The sequence below is a fragment of the Dama dama genome, chromosome 21 (assembly GCF_033118175.1).
Source record: "Dama dama isolate Ldn47 chromosome 21, ASM3311817v1, whole genome shotgun sequence".
Lineage (NCBI taxonomy): Eukaryota > Metazoa > Chordata > Mammalia > Artiodactyla > Cervidae > Dama > Dama dama.
Genome location: NC_083701.1, coordinates 50,829,393 through 50,851,028, shown reverse-complemented (window position 1 = coordinate 50,851,028; position 21,636 = coordinate 50,829,393). Strand labels below are relative to the sequence as shown.

Genomic DNA, 21,636 nt, shown 5'->3' with positions numbered 1-21,636 from the left:
GTGACTAAATACTATATTTACTTGATTATGATCCCAGAAAATGGTTATATTTTTATCAAGAGTCTGAATTACTGTTGCGTTTCTATTCTTTTTTTAAAAAAAGTAATGACTTTATGTTCAGTTTACTTTATTTCTAATATGGATGATATAAATCTCAACTTTCACTACATTACCAATCAAAGTCAGTCTTTTATCAATAACTGATGCATGGCAGTTCTAGTAAAGGATACCTGAATGGGATCCTGAGAGGGAAGATAACAGAGAAGATTGCTGAGTTGGCCCATCATACACCTCAACAACATCGTGGAGTGATGTCTGGAAAAATACAAACTGGCCAAACACCACTGATCAACAGGAACCAGGAGAAGCAAACAAAACACCAATCATCCAAAAATGAAAACAAAAAACAAACAAACAAAAAAAAAATAGAAAGAGGAGGAGAGAGAGAACAAAGTATTACAATATAATAGTCATCTTTCTTTTTTCTATCTTTAAAAGAGGATGTGTGCCAATTGGTTGATATGCCTAACACATATACTTCAGGTCATAAAAGTAATGAACATGACCTAAATGCAATAAAATGTTAAGAAGACTGTTTTTAAAGTAAATTAAATGGGTATAACATTTAATTTAGCTCAGAAATCATAAGGTTGGTAATTAATAATGTATAATAACTACTTTTTAATGTTTCCATTGGTAGTTTGATTGTTTTCACTTTGTGACTCTCTTCTCTTTTTCTAATTTTTTCCCCCTCTTTTAGATGACATAGACAAAGTTTTAGTTTAGGGGATTCAGTTTAGGTTGCTTTTAAAATGCTATTCCATTATAAGTAATAGTGTTTAGAAAAATATAGCAAGATACTTCTAAGGTACAGTGTTTAATCCACATTCTGAATTGAAAATGATCCCTAACCATTTATTGTTATTCTTCTGCTAAAATAAGGACATATTATTTATCATTTCTTAGGAATTAAGATATTTTAATCTTAATTAAGATATACAATTTTACCAAATTATTGCTTTTTCATGGTAAGTACAGATCTGACACACTTACCAATAATTTTATATATGCCTCCCTTTAACTTCATTTTGTACTTTTCCTTTAATAATATATTAACTTTACATGCAGAAACTACTCAAACTATAACTTAAAAGAAGGAACCTGTTACAGAGAAGAAATCAACTAGTGTTTTATGTTTTAAAAAAGTGAAATAGGTAATAAAATTCATCCTTAAAACATTTCATTGAATAGAAAAATTGTGGGGTCTAAAAGAGTATGATTTTTTTTAACATTTAATAATGTAAAAGCAAGGCAGCTTTTATAAATTCAAAATCATATATTGTAATTAAACTTACATTGAACAAATATTTATAAAGTTCTTCATATTTTACCCCTAAAATCGAGGTTATGGTTATCCTACAGTGGTCATATGAATACAGGTTTATTCATTTGAAACATACTGAGTTTTGCATATGAACCCACACACATGATACTGTAAACAAAGCTATGTATTTATTTTTGGCCTGCTAAAATAAGCTGGTGATCTCAGTCCAGTTCTTTGTGGGGTAAAATAAAATAAGCACAGATTGAGTGTTGTTACCATAGGATAATTCCTGAACTGTAGAGGGCTGAATTTCAAAAGTGATCCTCCTTAAAACACTATTTCGATGTCATGGAAACAAGTTTATGTTTCTATCAAATCACATACATGTAGCCAATTATTTTAATAGTTTACAACTCTTATGAAAAAATTTCAGTTCAGATCTTTTTTAAAAATCCATATTTGAGTCTACCAAATCCAAAGCTATTTCAAAAATACTCCTAAAAATATTAAGAAAGTTTTGTTTTCTGTTTTTGCATTAGTTTAGATTGATGTTTGAATGATCTAATTTCAAATGTGTCTTGAAAAGTTTCTGTTAAAATGCAGATGTTGCCACTATCTTTCCAAGTGCCCCCCCCCACCCCCTACCCCATCAAAATCAAGGTAGTCTAATCATTAGAACTTTGCTACGTCAAGTAGGCTGTGGAACAAGACTCTTGGCAGATATGTTTATGGGGGTCATTAGGGGAAAATGTCAAAATGCAACATACTTTATCTCTGTCTCCAAAATAGCTCTGTCTTCCTAAATATCTCAAATAGTCGATGGCTATGCTACCCTGAACAGGTCTGATCTCGTCTAAATATCTCAAATAATCCAAATTTCCAGGCAAACCACTACACTTACAAATAACATATAAAACAACTAACATACACAGTGATCCAAGATCCTTTTCTAAGGAAAAAGAGAAAAAAATACTCCCTCTTTTTTCCTCTTTGTAAGCTTCTTATTCTCCATTATTACTTCTTTACAGTAGACTATAGTTTTGTGTCACCTATACATTGAGTATGTTGAGACTATGGCTTTTAATGACATAGTCAGTAATATGACATACTTACATCATATTAAGAAAACTACTCTTTTGAGAGGTATTAGTCTGTAGTTATTGTAATTGTCTGATGAGATTGGGGAGAAATTGAGATGGGTAGGAGATGAGAGAGTTGAGTGTTGAATCTTTCTTTCTTTTTTTTTTTTTTGAATCTTTCTTTATTAAGCAATCAGTAAGCTACTTCTCTTGAACTGCAACCTTACTCTGCAGTAATATGGTCAATGGAATTCTTAAATTAAAAAGTTTTTACTAGGCAAAAACTTTGAGAGGGTACTAAATCATTATATGAAAGTGAAATTTTAAGGTACATGTTGAATAAGTGTTTTGTATATGAAAACTCAAGAGCAGCTGCATAGTGATCTGATTTCCTACATAGTCTCCGGTTAACTACTGGCTTACCAAACTGATGCATTACAATTCTGAACCAAATCTCCCCTTCTCAGTCAAAAGTATCAAGAATTAAATGGCTTCCCCTCTGTTTGCCTACTCATTCAGCCTCTAAATATCTAAATTTACTTAGTTTTCATATGTTCAGATAGCTGTAGATCCTTTGATTCTAAAATGTTCTGAATAGCCAACTGTACCCTTTGCAACAACTTCCCTGGTGGGTCAGATAGTAAAGAATCTGTTGGCAATGTGGGAGACCTGGGTTTGATCCCTGGGTTGGAAAGATTCCCTTGGGGAAGGAAATGGCAACCCACTTCAGTATTCTTGCCTAGAGAATACCAAGGACAGAGCAGCCTGGCGGGCTATAGTCTATAGGATGGCAAAGAGTTGGACAAGACTGAGAAATTAACACTTTCACTTTCTTCCTTCACCCTTTGCATAGTTCAGACCAAAGTAGAAAGGAAAATGTGAAAGATTTTAAAGTGGACCAAAAGGTAACTGGATGTTGTTTGTTTTTAGCACATCATTCTGTGTTACCTGTGTTTATGGGGACTGTGGTATAATGCAAAGGATTTTTATTATCCAATGGACAGACCAATTTTGCAAGCTTGTAAATTCATTCCAGTATTCTATTAATGTCTCTCTATCAATTCATCAACCTATTTTGTTATTTGAATTCTTTCTTGAACTGTTGTAACATTTTACTAGGTCCCTCATTAATTAATGACTTAAATACAAAATTTAACATGTTTATTTTAGGTTTGTATGGGAGTCATGATTAATGTTGTTAAAGAGAAATATTTTTTAACACTGGTCTAGCATCTCATACCTCAACTTAATAGCTAGATGACCACCTTTCCCCCCTAAGGCTACAAATAACCACAAAAGTCTGGACTGACCATGCGTTCTGGAATGATTAGCAACTCTCTTCTTTTTCTTAGTTTCCAACAGAGAAACAGAATTCTTTGCATCTCAGCTCCAAACTCTTCTTTCTCCATCTCTGGGGATTTCATGTAGATATCAAAAGCATTTTGCTCTCAAGCTATTAGAGTAGGTTATAAACACTAAGCACTTTCTTAAAGGAATTATCATTTTAAAGGAATTTTTCCTTCTTTATGCATAATAAATGATAAAAAATATCTTTTACTCTTTTGTTAAAAATCCATTTTTATAATATTTTATATATTACTGCAAGCTAGATAAAGGAAGACAAGGAAGCTTCAGTTCAGTTCAGTTTAATAAGGCAGAAATAAACATGTAAAAATAGCTACAAAGAAGCCAATGCAAATAACCTATTATTACACCTGAAACTATTTCTGAGCCTCTTAATTTCCATATATTTTACCCTAGAATACAGTTTATTAATTCATCTAATATTTATTGATTCTATTTCTATGATGTACCAGGAACTAAGTGCTGGGGTTAAAGAGAGATAGATGCAGAAAGGGTCCCTCCTTTCAGGCCTCATTAATTATATTTGTGGTCATTTTAGGTGACTCCTTATCTTTAATTGATGTATGACAAGGTGTTAAATTAACCAATTAAATTAACTATAAACCAACAAATTTACTTTGGGTATGTCTTCCCTCACAGATCATTGATGTGCTAATCATTTAATCTATTCTTCAAAGCAAGTCCTCTACTAGCAACTTATAATGGGCAACATTTGAGTCAGAGTCCCAGACTGCATTTTAAAGAAATCCATAATTTGGATTTTTAAAAATCACTTAAATAGTCCATTTAAATGACTTAAGTAGAGGAAACCTCTATCTTAGGTGATGTTGGTTAGGATTCTTACCTCAACTTCAAAATTTTGTCTGAGTTCATTCATTTGCTCTCCCACAAGCAAATAAACTCAAATGGAAACCAGACGTTTTGTCTATCTACTCTTGTTTGTATATAAAACAAGGTTTACTTGACATTTAATATTTACAGTATCATATTCAACCAAGACAGACAAGCAGGGTTCTATTTACTGAGAAGGTTTACACGGTTTAAGTGCTCACCAAAGTTTCAAAGATCATTTGTTTCCTATTTTCACCGAATTCTGTCCAATCCTTACTCCTATAATCATGTTCATTTAACTTTCAGGACTTTGTCTACTCTACTTAATTTAACCATTTCAAACCTAGGCCAATAAATAATGACAGAGGCCTCACTGGGATGGCAGAGAGAAACTCCTGAGCCTTTGTATGGCTTAACTATTAGGATATTCTGCACAGACCAACAGTCTCTCTTAAAACATTGTGGAAAACAGTACAGTGAGTGTTTAGGGTGTGACATAGTACACTACATAATTTAGTGCCCAGAATGGTGTACATTTGTTAAAATAAGAAAAAATGGAATAAAGAAGGCAAAGTTCCTTTTCCCACTAAACTCTACTCTGGAATATTACTGAATGTTCCACCATTGCTTAAGCAAGTCAGAAACTCTTCGATGTTAGTTTTCATTTTTGTGCCATCAAAATAACACTGTACAGAGACTCACTGATTTAGCAATTAATTAACTTTAAATGAGGATAATAAACAATCATGGACATGGTTACTGTTATTCAGTATCAGGACTGGAGTTACTGAGTTAAAAAATGAACATTGAGTTCATGCAAATAAAGAAGAGTTTCATTTTGTTTTGCCAAATGTGTTATTCTCTCAGAAGGGAATAGTCACAGAGCATTCCAATGTATTGCTAGTGTAAGAAGGGAAAAACTCAGAGTGAGACTGAGCCAGGATTAAGGGAGCCGATCTAAGCACTTCAGGAAAAGGGGGTGAATAGTTAAAATGTCTAAGAGGTTGTGATAAATTCAGGTCTGATTCAAACTTGCTTTGAGGCATAAGGGTTATAATTTGCTAGAAGAAAGTGGGTTAGTAGGTCTTTCTGGGCAGTGGTAGCTCTAGTGGTCAGACGGGTAGTGCCTTATTAATTATGATGCCAAGGTACTAAAAAGACACAGCATCTTTTCTCCTTGACAGAATGGATAAAGCTGCTTAAAGACCATTAGCATCTACAAATTAGCAGATTTAGAAGGACTAATGTTTTCAAATAAGCAATCTATTGGTCTGAAATGCCTCAATTAGGGCATTTCAATAAACTGTCTAATGAAGTTAGGGATTCTGGTTCTGGAATCAGACTCTCAAGGGTTGACTCTAGGACAAGCCACACAAAGAAGTCACTTCACCTTTCCATGCCTCAATTGCATCATCATCTGTAAAATAGGAATACAAGTTCCTAACTCATAGGATGTGAATATTACATAAATTGATACATGTAAAACAGATTGAACAATGCCTGAAATATAGTGGTAAATATGTTACTGTTACTAATAACTCAGTTTTTTTTAAAAATATATTGCTACTAATTCAATCAAAAAGTTTACTGACAGGCAAAATTTAATTGACCTTTGAGGTTAAATACAATATTTTTTCTAATTCTTTGTTTTTCATACATGCATATTTAGAATGAATGATAGAACTGATTGAGTTAGAAGAATATCACAGCTATTTATCAAGGTACATTTGTCTTTTGAATTCATTAGGGCTATTACTTCTCTAACTACTTGATTTTGCATTCTATACTTTTGGGTGAAATATGAAAATGTAATTAGCAGCTTTATGTAAGGGCTAAGAAAAGGGCTGCAAGGTGAGAGCATTCATCTTTTGTTTTGTTTACTCCATTCACCTTAAGTCCATGCCATTTTATTTCAAAGGCATTGAAATTCCATCACAAAAGAAATAGTTTCACACAGAAGGGAGTCTGGGTGGAGAAAAGAATAGAAACCTAAGAAACATACAAATTCCTATTATACCTCAGCATGATTCTCAATATGCCTGGTAGGTACTCTTTTGGCAAAATTTACACATTTTTCTGTATTCTAGAATTCATTTTGATAATATTAGGCACTCAGCTGATTGGTCGCTTCATTACGAATTTTTAATAATTCACCCTCTATTTTGCTCAGCTTGCACTTTAGTCATCAAAACAGCACAGAAGGAAACACACATATACACCCACACTATGAACAGGACAGAAATAAAGAAGATTCAAACCAAAGATGTGTTTAGACTTGATTATGGGCAAAAGCATAAAAAAATAACTGTTGGTGACATAAGATATCAAACAGTTTGTCTAGCTTTATATGACTTTTGTCTCATACTTTCATCTTATGTGAATATTTCAAAATACTAGTGTAGAACTATCCATGAATGCAAAAGACTTCCTTTTAAAATTAATAACATGTAAAGAACTCTTAGTCTATGGGGTCGCAGAGTCAGTCACACAAGCGCACACAAAACTCTTTGCTCTCTATGCTCTGGCTGTGAAATGACTTGTGTAAATAGCTTCAAGGTTGCATTTTGGAGATCATTATACTACTACTTGAATACCTCATGATTTCAAAAGCTGTCTCACTTAAAGATTAAGTACAAGGTATCCAATTAAAACTTCAATTTTATAAAAAAAAATATATATATATATATATATACAGATAGATATGCTAAATATATGACAATTTACTTTCAAAATAACAAAAAGCAGAACTTTTAAAATCAGTGCCAAATATTATCAGTGCTACTTATTTCTAGACCATCATCTATCACTAGGAATGTTTGGTAGAAGTTGCATTAATTGACATAATAAGTGAGAGTCTCATCAGTATTTTGGGAAGTTTAACGTTTTCACATAACAGTGAGATTCCACATACTCTTTTTGTTTTTATTTTTAGTTGTATAATGCTATTAAACTGAACTTACAATGAGGCACTTTATATGAATACAGTATTTTAGTTAAGGTGAGTCAAGGGAACGATATACCAATTATCTATTGGCTATTGAAATATCCACACAGAAACGTGACTCCATCCTGGATGTTGGGGCCAATCCTGCCTTTGCTGCTCATTCACTCAGTTGTGTCTGACACTTTGCAACACCATGGACTGTAGCATGCCAGGCTTCCCTGTCCTTCTCTATCTTCCTGAGTTTTCTCAAACTAGAGCAAACAATTTCTAAGTTCTAGGTTATCCGCTCACAGAGAACAATGAAATCATTCTGGCTCTGAAAATAAATATAACAAAATCTTATTATTGCTATTTTGTAATAATTAGAAAATAAAACATGGCATTTAAAAAAGAAATTCATTGCTTCACCATAGCACCCAATTATCCAGTAGTTACATGGTGCAGAAATCTAGTCCTGCTTTGAACTCATAACAGTAAATGAAGTCCTACTTTATTTTCCTATAGCAATTTCTTGTGTGTTACTCTGTCAACTCATAAATGAGTTTTACTGAATAATCTGTAATATCTATTTCAGGCTTCTTTAAAACTGGCTTTCTGTCAATAATGTGACCATCTGCTTACAAACAAAATTTCAAAACTGCCTATTTGACATATTTTAAATATATAGGCATTGTAAAAACCACTCTTGTAACAAATATAGTTCAATTTTATTTAATTGTTCCAGGAGCAAATAACCATTCAACTGCAAGCCAGTAGCTTATTTTCAATTCTGCAGTTGTAACATTTCCCATTAGCTGAAAATTAATTTGATGCTTAAAAAACAATGAAATCTAAAAAACACAATAAGCAATTCTACTGTATGTTTCAAAGTATTAAAACAGAAAAGCAAAATTAAAAGTTTCAAGTGTTGGAAAACTCTATTAACACTTCCTTTTACCTCAATTTCAATTTGGATTAGTGTTTTTCTTTAATTAACCTTAAGATATTTTTCTACACATTTGGCAGATTATGTCTGCCAAATCCCAACTATGCTAGAGAGATTTAGGTCATGAAAATATTGTCACATGAACTATAAATTTGTGGAATTGCTTCCAAACATACACAAAGTAGAGACAGTACCAAAATAAATGAAGGAAATGACAACCCACTCCAGTATTCTTGCCTAGAGAATCCCATGGACAGAGGATCCTGGCAGGCTACAGTCCACAGGGTCACACAGAGTCAGACACGACTAAAGCCACTTTGCATGCACAAACTCATTATCTGTTTCAACACTAATCCACACGCCAATTTTGTTTCATTTGTTTTCTTTTACACCTTGTCTTGTATTTCCAAACTGAGAATACTTTAAAACAACATCCGATACCATAACTTTTTCTATGAAAACTCCAGTATTTATCGTTAACAGATAACCTTAAATAAACAATGTAATTACTATATCTAAGTAAAATACAAATAATCTCTATTACCTAATAACAATTTCTTGATTCCATTTCCCCAATTTTCTCCAAAGGGAGGATGAGAGAAAAGAAAAAACAAACTGCTCTTGTAGTTGCATTTGTCACAAAAGGATCCAAACAAAATTTATAGATTTCCTTTGGTTGATATGCCACTAAAGTCTTTTAATGTAAAAAAATCTCTGTTGTTGTTTAGTTGCCCAGTCATGTCCAACTTTTTGTGACCCCATGGACTGCAGCATGCAGGCCTCCCTGTCCCTCACCATCTCCCAAAGTTTGCCCAAGTTCATGCCCATTGCATCGGTGATGCCATCTGCCATCTCATCCTCTGATGTCCTCTTCTCCTTCTGCCCTCAATCTTTCCCAGCATTAGGGACTTGTCCAATGAGTCAGCTGACCTCTATCTTAATTTTATTGCCATATATTCATGGAAAAACATGGATCTTTGGAGGCACGGAGAATAAAAATAGGACAAAACTCAATTGATTAAAATTTTACTGTCATCTAGTTTTTGCTGAGAGTTTTTAATTGTATGAAATTGCTAAAGCAAGCAGCTTTCTCTGCTTAGAGGACAGCTCTAGAGGTAAGAGGGCTGATGTGTGGACATAGTTCTTGACCAACCTAAGTGCCATTTCAAAAAGAGAAGCTTTTCCTGTTTTATATCTGGAACTTTCACAAAGAATCCATCATTAAGCCTGGGTTCAAAATCTTTCCGTTAATGAATTCTTTAACCATATTCTGCATATTGCCTCCTACATGTACCATGCTTTTTCTGCAGGCAAAGCACCCTGAACACCTGAATTCCCTAAATTCCACTGCTTAAGGTATATTTAATCCACAGAATTTCCATCTTTTAGAATGACAAATGGGGGGGCATACATCATTAAATAACATTTTAAAGGAGTGTCTCAGGTTTTCCAAAAAATCATCACTAATAATCTTTTTTAATTTGGACTCTTGCCTTACCATCTTGAGAGTCATGCTTGTACATATTCATCACAGGGATATCCAAGTGTATTTACTCTTAAAATAGATAGAATCCTACCATGTTCTAAGACTTATTTTCCTGAACCAGAGCCCATTAGAAATGTCCAATTAAAGGAAGAGAATTTGCTAGTGCTAGAAATTTAGAAAATAGAATATCTGATATACTCATTTATTAACCAACTAAACAGATATTATATTTAAGAAAAGCAAAAAGTATAATATTAACCTGGTAACTTTTGTTGAATTCTTACTGTATGTAAAGATCTGTGCTAAGTTCTTTATACATATCAGGTAGACTGATGTTCAAAACAACTTTTAAGTTAGCACTATTATCTCCATTATAAATATGGAAAAAAATGGATGCTTAAATAAGGTAAGACAACTATCAAAAAAATACAAAGCCAGCAAGAGAAGGAGCTAAGATGTGACTTAATTGAATAAAAATCTGTCTTGAACCTGTCTTAATCACTACCCTTAGAATCTGGAGTTTACCAGTGAACAAGCAGTGCTAAAAGTCATTGAGGAAACCCTACTACAACAAAATCTGACAATTAAAATTCATGATAAAGATTCTGAATTAAAAAGAAAAAATAATTACTTTTTAGGATTATTTTGAGAAAAATATAGAAGGTATTTTATAGTACATTAATATAAATGCATTTGTCCTAAATGGCCAAACAATTATTTACTATCATTAATAACAGAGCAATACATTTCTATTGTCTAAAAGATATATATCACTTACACAATTTATATAAAATGTTTTCTTGATAAATAAGTTTTATGTTCTGTAGACGCAATACTTTTTAGGGATAGAGGAGTAACAGAATCTAATAAGTGCCTTTTGTACTCATAATCATTACATAATAAAATATTAGTCATAAAGACCCTGAGATTTGTGTCTTGTAAACCTAGATCGATGGCGCACCAGCGCGGTGGCTGCAAGGGTGCACCAGCACGGCCGCTGAGACTAGCGTGGTCCAGAGGAGCTAACCCGGGCAGGAGGTCAGGGGCGGCAGACGACAGGAGCTACCCCGAGTCTGAGGTAAGGAGCAGTGGCTGCGATTCACTGGAGTAGCCCTGAAGAGAGGCCCCACTTCCAAGGTAAGTGAAACCCAAGTAAGATGGCAGGCACTGAGAGAGGGGGTCAGAGGGCAGACAGACTGAAACTATAATCACAGACAACCAGCCAATCTGATCACAGGACCACAGCCTTGTCTAACTCAATGAAACTAAGCCATGGCGTGTGGGGCCACCCAAGATGGAGGGGTCATGGTGGGGAGGTCTGACAGAATGTGGTCCACTGGAGAGGGGAATGGCAAACCACTTCAGTATTCTTGCCTTGAGAACCCCATGAAACAGTGTGAAAAGGCAAAAAGATAGGACACTGAAAGATGAACTCACCAGGTTTGTAGGTGCTCAATATGCTACTGGAGATCAGTGGAGAAATAACTCTAGAAAGAATGAAGGGATGGAGCCAAAGCAAAAACAACATCTAGTTGTGAATGGGACTGGTGATAGAAGCAAGGTTCGATGCTGTAAAGAGCAATATTGCAAAGGAACTTGAAATGTTAGGTCCATGAATCAAGGCAAATTGGAAGTGGTCAAACAGGAGATGGCAAGAGGGAATTTTGACATTCTAGGAATCAGTGAACTAAGATGAACTGGAATGGGTGAATTTAACTCAGCTGACCATTATATCTACTACTGTGGGCAGGAATCCCTGAGAAGAAATGGAGTAGCCACCATAGTCAACAAAAGAGTCCCAAATGCAATACTTGGATACAATCTCAAAAACAACAGAATGATGTCTGTTTGTTTCCAAGGCAAACCATTTAGAATCACAGTAATCCAAGTCTGCCCCAAATAGTAACGCTGATGAAGCTGAAGTTGAACAGTTCTATGAAGACCTACAGGACGTTCTAGAACTAACACCCAAAAAAGATGTCCTTTTCATTATAGGGGACTAGAATGCAAAAGTAGGATGTCAAGAAACACCTGGGGTAACAGGCAAATTTCACCTTGGATTACAGAATGAAGCAGGGCAAAGGCTAATTAATAGAGTTCTGCCAAGAGGATGCACTGGTCATAGCAAATACCCTCTTCCAACAAAACAAGAGAAGACTCTACACACGGAAATCACCAGATGCCCAAAACTGAAATCCGATTGATTATATTCTTTGCAGCCAAAGATGGAGAAGCTCTATATAGTCAGCAAAAACAAGACCGGGAGCTGACTGTGGCTTGGATCATGAATTCCTTATAGCCAAATTCAGACTGAAATTGAAGAAATGGAAAAAACCATTAGACCATTCAGGTATGATCTAAATCAAATCCCTTATGACTATGCAGTGGAAGTGAGAAATAGATTTAAAGGACTAGATCTGATAGACAGAGTGTCTGATGAACTATTGATGGGGGTTTGTAACATTGTACAGGAGACAGGGATCAAGACCATCCCCAAGAAAAAAAAATGCAAAAAAGCAAAATGGCTGTCTGAGGAGGCCTTACAAATAGCTGTGAAAAGAAGAGAAGCAAAAAGCAAAGGAGAAAAGGAAAGATATACCCATTTGAATGCAGAGTTCCAAAGAACAGCAAGTAGAGATAAGAAAGCCTTCCTCAGGGATCAATGCAAAGAAATAGAAGAAAGCAACAGAATGGGAAAGACTAGAGATCTCTTCAAGAAAATTAGAGATACCAAGGGAATATTTCATGCAAAGATGGGCTCGATAAAGGACAGAAATGGTATGGACCTAACAGAAGCAGAAGATATTAACAAGAGGTGGCAAGAATACACAGAAGAACTGTACAAAAATTTTCATGACCCAATAATCATGATGGTGTGATCAATCACCTAGAGCCAGACATCCTGGAATGTGAAATTAGGTGGGCCTTAGGAAGCATCGCTATGAACAAAGCTAATGGAGGTGATGAAGTATCAGTTGAGCTGTTTCAAATCCTGAAAGACGACACTGTGCAAATGCTGTACTCAATATGCCAGCAAATTTGGAAAACTCAGCAGTGGCCACAGGACTGGAAAAGGTCAGTTTTCATTCCAATCCCAAAAGGAGGTAATGCCAAAGAATGCTCAAACTACCACACAATTGCACTCATCTCACACGCTAGTAAATTAATGCTTAAAATTCTCTGAGACAGGCTTCAGCAATATGTGAACCATGATCTTACAGATGCTCAAGCTGGTTTTAAAAAAGGCAGAGGAACCAGAGATCAAATTGCCAACATCCACTGAATCATCAAAAAAGCAAGAGAGTTCCAGAAAAACATCTATTTTGCTTTAATGACTATGCCAAAGCCTTCGACTGTGTGGATCACAATAAACTGTGGAAAATTCTGAAAGAGATGGGAATAACAGACCACCTGACCTGCCTCTTGAGAAATCTGTATGCAGGTCAGGAAGCAACAGATAGAACTGGACATGGAACAACAGACTGGTTCCAAATAGGAAAAGGAGTACGTTAAGGCTGTATATCATCACCCTTACTTATTTAACTTATATGCAGAGTACATCATGAGAAACGATGGGCTGGATGAAGCATAAGCTGGAATCAAGATTGCAGGGAGAAATATCAATAACCTCAGATATGCAGATGACACCAATCTTAAGGCAGAAAGTGAAGAAGAACTAAAGAACCTCTTGATGAAAGTGAAAGAGGAGAGTGAAAAAGTTGGCTTAAAGCTCAACGTTCAGAAAATGAAGATCATGGCATCCGGTCCCATCACTTCATGGCCAATAGATGAGCAAACAGTGGAAACAGTGGCTGACTTTATTTTTCTGGGCTCCAAAATCACTGCAGATGGGGATTGCAGCCATGAAATTAAAAGACACTTACTTTTTGGAAGGAAAGTTATGGCCAACTTAGCATATTAAAAAGCAGAGACATTACTTTGCCAACAAAGGTCCGTCTAGTCAAGGCTATGGTTTTTCCAGTGGTCATGTATGGATGTGAGAGTTGAACTATAAAGAAAGCTGAACACCAAAGAATTGATGGTTTTGAACTGTGGTGTTGGAGAAGACTCTTGAGGTCCCTTGGACTGCAAGGAGATCCAACCAGTCCATCCTAAAGGAGATCAGTTCTGGGTGTTCATTGGAAGGACTGATGTTGAAGCTGAAAGTCCTTCAGGACTAGGACACGACTGAGCGATTGAACTGAACTGAAACCTAGGTGTGACCATCTTTGATATTTACTATTGGGTGACCTTCACACATTACTAAACCATTTGCAATCTTTTCCTATTCTGCAAAATAATATCCACTCCAAAGGATTTTTGTGAAAATTGATATGTAAAGCATCTGGCCCAGAGGGTGCTTAATACATGCAATAACAATAACACAAACATACAAAAATGTACATCATAACTTTTGACCTTTAAATCTCCTTTCAAAATTTAAAGTCAATATACTGCTTTATAAATAAAGGAAATTAACCACTCATTTTTTCTAATCTTTGTCAAATGTGATACTTAGCAGATAATAGTAGTAATAATAATGGAAACAACTCCAATACTTTGGCCACCTTGTGTGAAGAGCTGACTCATTTGAAAAGACCCTGATGCTGGAAAAGATTGAGGGCAGGAGGAGAAGAGGACGACAGAGGATGAGATGGTTGAATGGCATCACCGACTCGATGGACGTGGGTTTGGGTAAACTCCGGCAGTTGGTGATGGACAGGAAGGCCTGGTGTGCTGTGTTTCATGGGGTCACAAAAAGTCAGACAGGACTGAGAGACTGAACTGAACTGAACTAAATAATGTAAACAAAGAAGAATGATAGAATATCAGTTTTAAAAGATAATTTATATGTGATTTAGTCCAAATCATCAGATTATATGAATATCCTTTTAGTCCCTTAAACTTCCACAGGGAATATGTACACATATCATAGAGCATTGCAGAATTATAGAAATAAATCTACCTAACATGCATTGTTCAAGAAACACAATGAGCTGTACTAGTGGAGAAATGGTCTTATTTATTGTTTCAGTTCCCCAAAAGACTTTTCTTCTATAGTTATTTTTATTCTTTTCAGAAACAATCTCAAACTGTTTTGTCCACATAGAAAGAAAAAAAAAAATAACATTTTATGTTATTCTGGAAAGGGCTACTCTTCTAAATGCAATTGAAGTAACAAATTTCACTCACTCCTGCTCTCTTAGTATCTTTACCATCACTGTTGTTGCCCTCCTCAAGTATTATTGGTGACATCATTATCATCATTACCAAAAGCATTTACTATTCATATAAAATTTCATTCATATATCCATATCTTTTAAGTTAGTTATTATTTAGTATATTATTACTTATAGTAAATAGTTATTAGTTATAGTAAATAAAAACTACAGTTATAATAGTAAATAATAATTAATATTAGAAAATAACTATAGTTATTAGCTATAGCTATATAACTATAGCTATTATTTACTATATAAAGTACTACACTAAGCAATGAGTCTATTGGTATTTGTGTCTGTTCTGTTTGATACAAAACTTCTGTATATATAGATCAATTCATTTCCTTTTAAGAAAACTGAGATTAAGCCAGTCAATCCTAAAGAAAATCAGTTCTGAATATTCATTGGAATGACTGATGTCGAAGCTGAAGTTCCAGTACTTTGGCTACCTCATGCAAAGAACCGACTCACTGGAAAAGACCCTGATGCTGGAAAAGATTGAAGGCAGGAGAAGAAGTGGATGACAGAGGGTGAGATGGATGGATGGCATCACCAACTCAATGGACATGAACTTAAGCAATCTCTGGGAGCTGGTGATGGACAGGGAAGCATGGCATGCTACGACTGCAGCAGCACGGGGTCGCAAACAGGTGGACGTGCCTGAGCAACTGAACTGATTGAAGAAAACAAGTAGACATTCTACTTTAAAACAAACCACTTTTCCATTGAAGTAATAAAATCCAAAATTTGAGAGATGACCTTTCATTAATAAAGAACTAGATCTTATGGAAAATTAGTGGTGATTTAATAAATACCAGTGGTGATTAATAACTATCTCTAATCAATCTCACATTGGCTCAATCTACAACTTAGGCATGGATTGTGTCTGAAACATATTACTAGCAGGTTGTTAATATTTTAAAATATACATTCTGATGCAAATAATGTAAAAGTGATTAACTATCAAGATCAATTTGACAAATCAATGTTCATGAAAATTATAGAGCATTTTAACTGTACAAGTGATTCTGCGATCTTCTCACTCAGTTCTTTGTTTCACTGAGACAGCTGAAATACAAAGAGACTGAATGATTTGAATACCAACCTTGTAGGAAAATGCATTCTAAGCTCCAGTTAGAATATCGTGAATTATATCCCAACAGGGTTTGGGTCTTCACTGTGACAAGAGAGGTTAAAGTTCTTAGATTTGAATAATTTAATTAATAAACCTGCATGGAAAACACTGCTTAAACTTTTATGCCTGTAGCGTTCTACTCAAAGGCATGTCCATGTTGATCACTAAGATGGAGAAGTGGGAAAAAGCGAAGTGTTTATACTGAAGTGTAGTATTTTCAAGTTGGAATATGGATATGTGTAGTATCCTGAGCATGATTATTACTTGTTCTGCATTATTTTCATCAGATTTGTATCTTTTCCCCCCACTGGCTGTTAGAGGGTGAAAGCCCTTGAACTATTGTGTGATAAAGTATTCAAGTTTCTTCTGTTTAGATATGTCAGAAACTGATTTGGACAATCATTCTAAACATTCTAAATTGCTTATCAAGCTACAATTCCAATGGAAATATCTGATATTACATTATAAAAGAAGTTTTTTTAAATTTATATGGGTAAAATGCATTCATATAAGTGTTTAAAGCATTAAGCTTTTAAAAGAAGCTGTGTGCAAAATGTATTTTGGATTGTCTTCAACAGAAAAATGGTTGGAAATGAATCATTTTGTATCTGAGTGCAAAAGGAGCTAAAAGGGCATCATCTCCACTCCTCCCAACTTACTTGTAGTAATAACCCTGACCAATGGTAAATAGAAAGATCATCTAAAAATGTGAGCTTAAAAAACAAACTCACTTATTTATTTTTTTTGTTTCCACTTACCATATGAAAAATAAGAATAATTAATAACTTTTAACTAAATATTTAAAATTAATTTGTAATCATGTTAAGAATCTATAAGGAACATAAATTATTTGTGCATGTTGTATTGTGTGTTGGTTAAATTATTTACAAAGTCATTGTGAGTAATTTTAAAACATCAGTGAAACATTCTGTTTTTTTTCCCTTCAATAGAAAGGGAAAGTAGAAAACCTTGTTTTTAATGGAGTTTTTGTCAAAACTCTCCTTGGAGATCAAGGATATCATACATAATCCCCTAAAAGTATTCAACTTTGCCCAAATATGTATTACTGTCAGATAATTTTTGCTTATTTTCACATTTCTGTTCTTCTATTTTTTATTTAATAAGATTTTTGCTATTTAAATATTTCTTGTAATATAATTATCCTAAATAAGTAATTATACTCAATTTCTTACATGTTGTTAGAGATTCTTTACAATTAAATGATGCTATACCCTAATTAGCAATAACTATTAAGCAAAAAAAGAAAAATCACATGTAAAAAGAAATGATTATAATTTATTAGGCATAATGTGATATTACAAAATAAAATAGAGACTGAAAGCCTTTGGACACTATGCTGTAAAACAGTCACATATGACTTACAGATAAATTTTTGAAATTAGAAATATTAGAAATCTTAGACTAAATTCTATGTTTATACACATTTTTATATTTAGAGATGATAATAATGTTTTAAATAATATTCCAACTTCAATTTGTGAACTTCAAATACTCTTTTAGGTTACTTTGAGTTTAATTTATGGATTAGATAATTCATTTAAATTCAGTGGAGTATAAAAAGGGGCCACACAAAAAAAACAACAAATGAAATCTACTGTCACTCTTTTATGGCCACATTCACTACACTTACTTCTGCTGCCAGGAGTTTGATTGTCCCTGGTTTAATTTTGATGACTTGAGCAGTAGGTATTATTATCCCCATTTTGAACCTAAGGAACCTGAAGCCTCAAGGTCACCCTAAAGGAAACTTGTGCACCTGGGATTCACACCCAAGCCTCCTGAACTAACACCTGCTTTTAACCACTGAAGTCTACAATGGCATACCAACACATTGCACAGAGTAAACATTCCCTTCTCCATACATTAAATTCTTTTTATTAATAACCAGAAAATGGATTAGTAATAATGGTCAGAAAAGAAATAGTAAAAACATTTCTTTTATTGAACTTTGTACATTATAGTATTTATATATATATGATTACACATAATAAAATAATAGTAAAAATTCAAAATAAGGAAATAAATGTTATAATAAAGGAAAGGTGTAGGAGTGATCTTTTAATTATATGAGTGCAATTTTTAAAATATGAAGAAACAACTTTTACTGAAATGTAGACTCTATTTCAGCTTTTAAAACTCTACAGAAATAAAAAAATTCCAAGTATCCACACAGGATGGCCTGACTGAAATAAGTCAAGATCTCTTTATCTGTCTTACAATCACTGTTTCATTATGTTAATACTGTTTAAAAGAAGGAATGCATAGTACCTTGAGATTGAGGAAAAGAACTAAAGTAAGCTGGAATGATTCCAAATCATTAAAAAACTTACTCTAAAAAATGATTCTTTGCTTAATTCTAGTGGGTCAAGGGCAAAAAAATAAAGTGAAAATAAAATAGCACTGGTGAATTGGCATGGGAGTGTATGTGAAAACATTAAAAAATTAATTGCATATTTCAACATGATTTGTATTGATTATAAACTTTTCATAATTCTGAAAACAATCCTTTTGCATCAAAGGAATTAAATATAATGTGTAATGTTTAATTCAGTTTTTTTTTTCTTTCGATTTATTACTTAAAAAACTGAAAAAATGGAATTACTCCATTCAGTTCAATGAGATCCTGGCCACTCTGTGACCCATCAGCCAGTCTGATGCCCCCACTTTCATCTCTTAAAATTATGCTCTCCCCAATGTTGCTGACATTGTTTATCTAGACTCTCTATCCCATTTTCTTAGCTAGTGTCTACTCTTCTTCGAAGACTCAGCAAAGAGAAGCTATCACTGAGTAGTCATTACCTTACAACTTATTGGATTAAGGGTTGTTCATATATGCCTTCACAGAATCCAGTGCTTTTTGGTTTTATAAGTTATTATATTATTTTGAAAATTTAATTTAAATATCTTTTCCTCCACTACTTGAGATTATTTGTGCATCCGTGTGTATCCTACTTTTCTGGCATTTAATAAATGTTTGTGCAATTCAAAATTCAAAAATGTAGAATTAAAAAAAAAAAAAAACCCAGCTTCACTGGTGGTATAGAGGGTAAAGCGTCTGCCTGCAATGCAGGAGACCTGGGTTTGACCCCCAGGTCGGGAAGATCCCCTGGAGAAAGAAATGGCAGCCCACTCCAGTACTCTAGCCTGGAAAATTCCATGGACGGAGAAGTCTGCTAGGCTACAGTCTATGGGATCGCAAAGATTAGCACACAACTGAGGAACTTCACACACACACACACACAAATGAAAATGCTGAGGCACTGTTTTCACTATTTTCAGGTAATTACAATACCTTGCAATCATTTTCAATTGTCAGGTGCAAAAAAAGATGTGTCAGCATGGCCTTGTTTTTTCATTTTTTTGTTTTGCATTACAAACAATATTATTAAGCAGTTATCAATCATATCTGACATAGCTTCTTTAAATTGAATTCCCACAAGTTGCTTAAAAAGAATAGCAAAAAAGAGGATATTTAGCTCAGTTCACTCAAGATTGATGGCCCCATGTCCTTAAGGAGGCAATGCAGAATGCTAACAATCAAAGAAAAAAGCTGCCTGTTCTCTGCCCAACCTCTGAGGCAAGACACCTTCTGGTCACCGGATACTTCTACTGGTATTTACAATGACCTACTCTGTGTCTATATTAGGCCCTGCGGCACAGGTTCTGCCCCTTGGAGCTTCTTCCTGAGTACCTCCTTCTGATAACCTCATACATAGAAGCACACAAGTCACTATTTTCTAAATGTCTTGATTCTAATTGACCACCTCTTCTCCTCTTCATTTTCCTCATTACATCCTCAATTCAGGCCCTTACCATATCCTATTTAATGTCCCTGGGTATAAACATGGGGCAACTGTACTTCATTCTCCATACATTTATGACAGTGATTTATCTAAAATGTTAACCTGATCATATACCGTTCCCTATATGACAGTTTTGCTGTAGAACTGAGCAAAAGGGCTACATGAATAACTTGTTATTTTTGTCTTCTTTTCCCCTAACTACTTCCCTGGCATTTCATTTCTAAAGTTTATCTAATTCTCTGCCCACCACCACCACAACTGTTATAAAGAAAAATATTCATGGACACATTTTCATTTTCTAATATGAACTCTAGATCATTAAACCATAATGATGTTTTATTAACACCCATTAAACAACAGCAACTGTTTCATGATTTTTAGTCTTGATCTGTTAGTCAGTCTCTAGAAAAATGATGTGGAAGCACTAAAAGCCACACTATAATCAGAGTATTAAGAATTTAAGCACACACACAAACATATCTCTGTTCCTTAAAACAGAGATATAAAATAATTTAATTGCAGAAGGTAAAACCTTGGATATACCAAGCAACCACGTAGATCTGGTCTAAGGAAAAAAGAAGGGATTTAAAACAACAACAACAATAACAACAACAACTTAGAAACTTGACTTCAGTTTCACTGAGAGATTAGAAGTCAGGTTAATATCCACTTATTCAACAAACATTTCTTGAGTGCTAGTAATGTATAAATAAAAGTTCTTGGCACTGAGAATACAACAGTCCCTCAACTCAAAAATCTCACAGGCTAGTGGAGGAGACACCATAGCAATATACACTTATGACCTTGTATGGCAAATTCAGCAGTTAAGATTAGTCCTTGGTGTTTGTTTATGCTAATCCTTCCTCGCAATGCCTTCTCTTTCCCCTCTATGTGTATGACATATACTCCTTAGCTGACAGAAAATACGTCTCATCTCCTCCTTAAACCCTCTCTGAATTCTCATCTCTCAACCCCCCCTTATTTTTGACTTAATTGAGGGCCCAGGTATCAATACCTGCACCACCCATTTTTGACATGCACATATTGCCATTGTTTCTTATCTAAAGATAATCCTTGATGGCAGGCACTCACACTGGGGACATGGGTATAAAAACCACAGGCACAGTTCCAGGTCTCATGGATCTGGCAGGCTAGCATTGAAGACAGTCATTAAATACCAAATTAAAGTAAATGAAATGAGTACTATGACCCCAGGGGATGACATGATAATATGAAATTACAGCAATAATTTTGTATTACAGTATGAAAACAATATAAGGAAGGCTTCACACAGTGCCTCCTACATGGATTTTTTTTTTTTCAAGAAATTGTGGTTAATCACCAAAAACTGTAGGAAATCTAACTTAAATCACATTGAATTTTAACTAATATGTATAGGCAATCAGTAATTTAAAATGTTTAAAACCAAAATCTCCAAAACATCAAACTTATTTACAAACATGGAGCAAATTCTTCTAGAATAAGTTACTAGAGACCTTTC

At 34.4% G+C, this 21,636-nt stretch overlaps 1 protein-coding gene across 3 annotated transcripts in view; it reads right to left on the bottom strand.

Moving 5' to 3' along the window:
- Window positions 1-21,636, bottom strand: part of CSMD3 (CUB and Sushi multiple domains 3) — a 1,326,016-nt gene that overhangs the window by 177,322 nt on the left and 1,127,058 nt on the right. For 2 of the 3 annotated variants that reach the window (XM_061122845.1, XM_061122846.1), the window contains one exon: window positions 231-344. The exons of the other annotated variant lie outside the window; for it this stretch is intronic. In XM_061122845.1, the coding sequence (XP_060978828.1) occupies window positions 231-344 (114 nt within the window). The remainder of the gene's footprint in view (window positions 1-230; window positions 345-21,636) is intronic. 3 annotated transcript variants of the gene reach the window in all.